We start from the raw sequence: 9,253 nt of genomic DNA on the forward strand, positions 1-9,253 counted from the left end.
CTATGCTGAGCAATAGCTATGAAGTTTGATATCATTCTTGGTATGCTGAGCAATAGCTATGAAGTTTGATATCATTCTTGGTATGCTGAGCAATAGCTATGAAGTTTGATATCATTCTTGGCATGCTGAGCAATAGCTATGAAGTTTGATATCATTCTTGGCATGCTCAGCTACAGCTGGTGACATCAAGGTTTGTGGTCCTGCCACAATCAGTGGTATCACTATTTCTGGCTGGACAGCAACCAGTGACACTTGTTGACATTTCCTGTCAACAAATTGTCTCCTAGCATTGCAGAATACAAAAAAACTCCCAAAACACTGACATGATAAGTAAGGGTTGGCAACAAGAAGTGCATCCAGCTGCAAAATTCTGCTTTAATTTCCCTTCATCTAAGTCATGAATAACATGCAAAACAGACAACAAACAAATGAACAAATAAAACTGTACTATAGAGTACAGTGGTCATTGTGGTCTCTTTTTAGAGAGTACTTTTTACCTTCTACTTGTTTCAGACATTGGACTGTGGCCATGCTAGGGCACCATTTTGAAGGATTTACTCAAACACATTGACCTCAGTGCTTATTTTAAAGTCTGATACTTATTCTATTGGCAACTTCAGCTGAACTGCTATACTGTTGGCTTGTTTATGGAGACATGAACAAACCAACAGCAGCTGCCAAATGAAGGGCAGGAGGACAAACACAAATGCATACATGATGGGCTTCAGCACAGTTTCTGTATCAAATTCACTCACAAGACATTAATTGACCTGAGGATATAAAACACTTGCCTAAAGTGCCACACAGTGAGACTGAACCCAAAACCATGTGGTTGCAAAGTGAGCACCTTAATCATACTGCCATGCCTACACCTTATAGGGTAAGATTTGAAGGAGATTTAGCTATTATTTCTAGCAAGTCAAACAAACGTGTAGCAAACTCCTCTATTGTTTGGACTCTATCAGTGGAGATAATTCTAGTTGGAGCTTCAGGGAGATTTTGGAAAATCTGAATGAAGGAAACTTATATCCCCCATTGAGACATTATATTGGTTACAAAATACAAAAAAGGAACAAAACATACAAAAAAAATAAATTAAGGCAATCTTCTGAAAGGGGATAATGTCAGTTTCAGCAACAACACCGCAAAAAAGTGGAATTAGGCTTTTATACTATATTTGACTCTAATAGGATTACTCATACACATTTGATCAAATCACGAGGAATGAATTGAAAGCTAACCAATTAGGCCAAAGTACATTGATTCACTAAAATGGAATTATGTAAAAATCTCTAATCCATTACTCTTACATCTGTACGAAATTTCCATCAAAAAAATAATTCTATGCAATTTGAGAAAGGTTTTGCTACAGTTCACCGGTTCTATGGCCAAGGGAATATGCTAACATAATATGAAAAACATACTATATTTTCTGAGATGAAAACGAAGAAAAAAATTGAAGGGATGGGGAGAGGTGACTTTGTAGGTGAATTTTGGAAAATATATGCACATCATTTTTTTTTTAAAGTCTTTCTGCTTTTTTACTTTCTCTCCCTCTCTCTCTACTTCCTCTTCTTTCATCCCTCCCTCTCTTCACCCATCTTACTCTGCCTCTACCTCTCTCTCTCTCTCTCTCTATTTATGTCTACTTCCAACAAGCATATTTATTTCTGATTTATAAATATATTCTAAAATGGGTAATATCTTAAAAAAGAATTAAATAAAAATAACTTTTTTGTGTGTGTATATGAGAGAGAGAGAGAATATGCACATGCACTCATATAGACATACATACACACAATACAGTGTGTATAAATGTGTATAGACATTTGTGATATGTGTGTGTGTGTGTGTATATATATGTATATATATATATATATATATACATATATACATACACACACACACATGCATGTGTATACATATGTGTGTGTGTGCTTGTGTGTAACACCTCTTAAAACATCCAACAACTACAAAAACTCAAACAAAACTGAAAAAGTATATCAACCCAAAGAGATTTTTATTTTAAATGTTAGAGAACCTTTCTCTGAAAGAAAACAGAATTCTAACATAAATCAACCAACAACATATCCATATGTATTATGTAAAGGATGCATGTTTACAGTGACGATATCATCATCATCATCATCGTTTTAATGCCCACTTGTCAATGCTTGCATGTATTTGTTGAGGCAGATTTTCTACAGCTGGATGCCCTTCCTGTTACTGACCCTCACCTCTTTCCCATTGCTAGTCATGTTCTTCATGGAAGACTGGATACAAACGACCTTGCTCATTTACAACCATCATGTGATGTCAATCCACCAATATGCCACCAAAGGGTGGTATACACTTACACACACACACACACATGCACAAAGTCTATATCTTTCAGTGATGTGTGAACAAAATTATTGTAGACAATACTGAAAAATACCCCTAACCCCAAAATAATGAGGTGTTTTTGAATGAAAATACTCTGTGTGGTATTTATTCTTTTGCAATTTCACTCTTGACACCCAAAATATCATGAACCAGATTGGCTCATCAGGGACTTATAACTAACAATGCTATTTTCCTCCACTATAACTGCGATAAAATTAAAAATAAAAATACGTAAGGCACCGAGATTGGCATTTTACCATTTCTGCACTCGCTTAACATCCTAAATAATAATGGTTTCAACTCTCGGTACAGGGCCTGCAATTTCAGGGGAGGGGCTAGTCGATTGTATCAACCCCAGTACTTGACTGGTACTATTTTGATCAGCCCTGAAAGAATGAAAGGAATGTTGACTTCAGTGGAATTTGAAATCAGAATGTGAAAACTAGAAGAAATGCTGCTAGGCACTTATCAGACAAGCTAACACCTCTGCTTAAAAATAATAATAATAATGATGATAATAATAATAATGATGATGATGATGATGATGATGGACTCTCTTTTTGAAGATGACGTATAAGTGTTCAGCTTTTGCTGAATGACCTACACAAATGATTCGTTTATAGTGATCAAATATTTGTGCCACACATTAGCTCACTTACTTCATCAAATCAACATTACCTGAATAGGTGCATGGTGGTTTTCAAATTTTGGCACAAGACCAGCAAATTAGAGGAAAGGTGCAAATCGATCATATTGATCCCCATCTTCAACTAGTACTTATTTTATCGACTCTGAAAGGATGAAAGGCAATGTTGACCTTGGTGGAAACTGAACTCAGAGTGTAAAGACGGACAAAATGCCTCTAAGCTAATGATTCTGCCAAAAGTAATAATAATGATAAGGATTTCTTCAATAGACAAAAGGTTAGAAATTTGGAAAGGGAGGAATAGTCAGTTTTATCAACCTTTAGTACTTGACTGGACTTTGTTCTATTGATCCCATACGTACAAAAATAATAGTTGACCATAGCAAGATCTGAACTGAGAACATAAGGAATTAAACTGAATATTGCTTTTGTCACGCAAATCTTATTTATTATATGCTAGTATGAAATTATATTAAAAAAAATACAAACCAAAAATGTACAAACACAAATTGTGAATGGTGGCTGGTAGGGGTGGAACTATTGTCCTATAGATCTGATAAAGCAATAGCATCTTAGAATAAGTTAATTACATTCAATATCGAAATAAAGCAGTAAATAATGATGTGATTGATAGAATATAAAATAATATAAAATCAAATCCGAGACAATGTGAAAATGAAAAGAATTAAAATTTTAAACCATAAACAACTTTCATGTCTAAAAGAATAAGATACAGAATAGATTTTGCTCTCTCTCTCTGTCTCATTTTATTTGCCTCCTCCCTTTTTTCTCTATTTTTCAATGATTTCAGAACAGAAGAAGGAAAGTCAACTTGAATATACTTAGAAAGAAACAAAGAGTTTAAGCACGAAACAATAACTAAATTATTCTATGAACAAAAGTATTCTTTTATCGTAAATTTATAAAGCTTTCAAAACATGCTTGTAAATATGTTTAAGATTTCTGTAAGAATTTAATTGCCAATTTTGTAGCTCTCAGCATTGTGGTATTGTCTGAGATATTAGCATCAAAGAGAAGGGGCCATGTTATCGTTTGCTGTTAACTGGCAAGCAGAGAGAAGGCCTGGAACTTCAATAAAAGATAGTTTGTAAGATGGTTGTTGCATAAGATGTTACATACCTAAAAATAAGTTTTTTAAAATGAAAATGAATAATCAACATCAAATACTGCTAAAATATATATAACAAAATCATTTCTAACACAGAACAAAACAAGTTGAGTACTTTAAACTTTTTACAAACACATTGACAAGGGAATCTCTATTCAGTTACTTGACCTGCTAGAAATAGCAACCAAATCTCTTTCATAACCCCTCCTTCTGTAATCTATAAATGAAGTTCCGGTATAGGAGAGTAGATTGGCAGAATCATAAGAGCATTAGCCCAGATTCCTTGTAGTATTAGTTCTGGCTCCTTGCCTTCTGAGTTCAAAATCCTGTTAGGATCTACTTGGGTGGTTAGCCCACATTACCCTGCAAGTAGTATAAGGCTGGTTTCCCAGTTCCTCTGGCATATATATATTTCCCACCTGGATGGGATACTGATCTGTTGCAGGATTACTCATTTTTACCAGCTGAGTGGACTGGAGCAATGTGAAATGAAATGTTTTGCTCAAGAACACAATGCATCACTTGGTCAGGAACTGAAACCACAATTTACGATCATGAATTCTACACCCTAACCACTAAGCCATGCACCTGCACTTGGGTGACAGACATAATTCATCACCTGATATAACACTTCCACTTAGCTCCCTCACCAGTGTGAATGATATGATACAATGCCTACAACAATTTCTAGAGTCTCTGAGAGCAGGGGGCAGGGATGGAGGAAGGTATCCTTAAACAGGAGACTTGGCCTGAATGTTTGCAACAGAGTGGCTGCCCATAAAAGCACCCAAGGATCAAGTGATGGGGTTCAATCATGTGACAGTTTAAATCAATCACCCAAGTGGGACATAGCTGGATTCAAACTCAGGACACAAAGAACTGAAACATACCACAAAATATCCCATCTGAAGCTCAGATATTTCTGCCAGTTCACCATTTTAGACTGGTTCTTTATTTATTGATCCCTGAAAGGATGAAAAGCAAAACTAGCCTCTGCAGAATTTGAACTTATAACTCAAAGAGCAGAAACAAATACTGCAAAACATTTTGCCTGATGCTCTAAGTCCCACCTTTTAGACTTACTTTATTTATCAATCCCAGAAAGATGAGAAGCAAAGTTGGCCTCAACAGAATTTGAACTCTGAATGCAAAAAATTGGAATAAATACCAAAAGGCATTTTGTCTGATGCCCTTACAAACAAAACTATATACTGTTTCTGCTATACAATTCTTTACAGTGTACTTATCCTATTTTTCAAAAATATATATTGCATGAATCTTATTGCAGATTAGTCAAAGTAGTTGAATAGTTACAAATTGACAACTGATTATGTAACTGGCTGTCCTGTTTTCTCTTGGAATATAATCCTATAAATTTGTTTGTAAGTATACAGTCTTTTTCTTCCTAGCACAGTTATTGGTTGTGGTCTTTTGTTTATTTACAAATAATCTGTCTGAATGATTACATCTCCAGGTTTAATAACAAAACAAAAAATGCTTTGTTTTTGAGCTAAATCACATCACTGTTTCTTTAAACTACATAAACCCAGATTGCTGAAGAGTGCCTCTTTCAATTCAGGCAATTTCTCTCTCTCTCTCTCTCTCTCTCTCTCTCTCTCTCTCTCTCTCTCACACACACACACACACTTTAAAAACAAATATTTTCTTATGATCATTGATTCAGCAATATATTATTATACTAGGATTATTAAAAGAATAAATCTAAATGTCAATAAAAAAAAGACATAATACAAGAAAGAGAAAAACATGCAACTAATTGGTAACCCAAAAGAGATTTTTTTCCTGTTTACTGAACCAATTGTCAATGAAACTGAACTAAACAGAGGTTCTTAAACTCATTTTCTCATGGCCCTCTCAGATAACTTTCCAAAAATTGTGAAACCTATACCTACTATTTATACCTGCTACCCTAATTTTAATAAGACATTGACCCATTACAGCATTTAAACTAGTCATATCAGGCCCAAATATTCTACCTGTTGATGTTCAAACTGACCAGATGTAGCCTCTCACACCTATCTTATTATGTCATTTTAAAAATAAGCAATGACATCATCAAAATCTAGAAGTTAAGAGATAATGCTTGATTAATTTAAAACAATGTGAATCAATAAGCATTATATTTGACAGTAATCTAAACGTAAATGGGTTAAATAAAACAAAAATTGTTTAAGTGGAAGAGGAGTCATATTTAAAAGAAAATAAATTAATTTATGATTTTAACAATGGTGAATACTAGCAATATATTATAGAGTAATATTTTTCTCTCTAAGTAGAAACAGCAGTAAGCTTATGAATTAAATAACTAGTTTTCCTTTGTTATTCATTCTTAAAACAAACATGTTATTAAATGGAACCCTGAGATTCCTCAGAAACTATTTTATTGTTTACAATGAATTGGAAGATTATGTGAGATTACGTGGGTGCTTATATTAATTAGGTTTTACTCCTGATTTGGTTACTGTACAATTTCATTTTTAAACAAAAGATAACACTCAATTATGCATTGTTAAATCAATGCCACCATAGGACACATGACAAGTAAATGAAGAACTTCTTTACAAAGTCACTTGACATGCTAGATACAACAGCTAAACTTCCACCAAAACCATACTCTTGTAAAAGGTACCTAACCAACAAAATTATCATATAACACATTACATAAGATACACACACGTCCAATACAAAAATGTTCATCCATGAAAGAAATTCATTTGAATGCATGCATGTACACACATACAGATGCAAACACACACACACACATACAGAATAGTATTTCAGAATATGAAATCATAGAGCAAAAAGTCCATGATCTTTTATGAAGCTATAATGGATTAGGTTTCAATCAATACTTATGATTGATAATATATTGAATGTGGTAGTGTTGATGGAAATGAGGATGGAGTTTGGATTCAGACAACATCACTAATATCTTTTCGAGATATTTCTGAACCCATTTTGTACTAAAAACTTATAATCTCATTCTTTCAATCAGTTTTAAACACACACATACACCCAGTGCAAATTATATTTATGTTTTATCTTTTACTTGTTTCAGTCATCTGGACAGCAGCCAGGCTGGAGCACCACCGTGAAGAGTTTAGTTAAACAAATAAACCCAAGGACTTATTTTATTTTAAGCCCGGTATTTATGCTATCAGTTTCTTTTTGTCAAACTGCTAAGTTACAGGGTTGTAAACAAACCAACATTGATTGTCAAGTGGTGGTGGTGGAGGACAAACACAAAGACACACATATACACACTTAAAATGGACTTCTTTTGGTTTCCATCTATCAAATCCACTCACAAGGTTTTGATCAGCCCAGGGCTATAGTGGAAGACTCTTGTGCAAGATGCTGCACAGTGGGACGAACACAAAGTGACATGACTGGGAAGCAAACTTCTTACCACACAGCACATCTGCACCTATAAAAGAGTTATTTCAAAATTTCTTTTTCTTTTTTCCTTTGCAACTCTAACCAGATGTAATAAACGAAGTAACAGTAAAATTTGAATTTTAAGAAATAAATTAAACAAAAAAAATATATAACATATATAAAATATAGAACATGAGAGAGAGAAATTAGAGAAAGAAAGAAAGGAGGAAGAAAGGTGGATGAGGAGATAGAAAGGAAAGAGAAGAATATAAGAAAGCTGTTTGTCTTACCAAGATATTGCTGCAGTAGTTCATACTTGGTTCCATGCTTATAACGAATGAGTTTTAAGTTAACAGTGCGATCTGTCTGCTGTAAAAGTTTCACGGCATCACTGTTCGAAAAGCCGTTCAGAGATTTCCCATCAACCTGGAATGGAACAGAATTGAAAAGGAAATGAGAAAGAGAGAAAAAAAGAGAGGGGGGGAGAGAGAGGGGAGAGAGAGAGAGAGATAGAGAGAGAAAGAGGATATTGATGACAACGAAGTTCTAAATGCCCACTAAACTCTTTTTTACTTAAACTTATGAAATCAGAATTTTGTGAAAAATTCTCATTGATAGGTACAAGTATAGCCCATTGAGAATAAACCCAGAACTATGTGGGTTGTAAAAGAAACCTCTTAATTACATACCCATATCTGCATTCATAATGTGTTGTTGATGTATTTCAGAAAGTCACAGTTACCTTTTATACCCACCTCTATCCTATCTTTAGAGTTACTGCATCCCAAATCTCCCTTGACACCACAATGGTATATGCCATTCCAGTGAAGGTGTGTGACATAGCAGTTTCACTGCTGGCCTCATAATCATTAAGCTTAGGTTAAGATTGTCAGATTATGTGTTACATTGTTCCTTGAGCAAGATCATTCATTTCCCATTGCTTCAGTTGATCCATCTCAAAATGAGTACTAAGTAACAGCTCAATAGTCTTATACACTCAGTTGTTTAAAAGCCATGGAAACTGGGATGAGTACTAGTCTAATGGGCCTGAAGGCTTGAAATAAATTTAATACCATTCCTATTTGTGTATAATGTGAAAGTATGTCACCTAGTAGCTAGTAAGTTGCACTCACAATTTCAAGATCATGGTTTCATTTCACAGGAAGAGCATTGTGTCCTTGAGTGAAACACATCACATCGCTCCAGTCACTCACCTATAAATGAATAGCCCTGCAACAGACTGGCGTCCCATCCAGGGGTGGTGCTGTGATCTCAAATCACTTATACAACATGGAAGAGTAACTAGACCTATGAGTCCTAAGACTCAGGACAGAACTTACTATTTCTGTACACCTACCTGTATATTCTATAACAATGCTGTTCTAGCAAAACCACAAATAAGGTGTGAGAAAATAAATTCTAAATTCACAACAATCACATTTCATCATTGACAATTTTAAAAATATTAACGATAAGTTTTTTTTTTTGTAAAAAGTGAATTTTAGTTTATTTGTTATTTTACACCTGCTTCATCACTATTTCATTGTAATCAGTTAATATATTTTCTAGTTTCTGTTTGTGAACAAAAACAAAAAAAAAAAGAAGATAACTCTAGTTTCAAAATATCAGATAAATAGCTGACGTGTGTATTTGTAAGCCTATGTGTGTTTATGTACATATACATGTATACATAT

General features: G+C 34.3%; 1 protein-coding gene across 2 annotated transcripts in view; it reads right to left on the bottom strand.

Moving 5' to 3' along the window:
• The window catches only part of LOC106879042 (multiple PDZ domain protein), a 586,571-nt gene that overhangs the window by 138,688 nt on the left and 438,630 nt on the right, over nt 1-9,253 (bottom strand). For both annotated transcript variants that reach the window (XM_052975892.1, XM_052975893.1), the window contains one exon: nt 7,850-7,985. In XM_052975892.1, coding sequence (XP_052831852.1) covers nt 7,850-7,985 — 136 coding nt within the window. The remainder of the gene's footprint in view (nt 1-7,849; nt 7,986-9,253) is intronic.

Source organism: Octopus bimaculoides, chromosome 23 (assembly GCF_001194135.2).
Source record: "Octopus bimaculoides isolate UCB-OBI-ISO-001 chromosome 23, ASM119413v2, whole genome shotgun sequence".
NCBI lineage: Eukaryota > Metazoa > Mollusca > Cephalopoda > Octopoda > Octopodidae > Octopus > Octopus bimaculoides.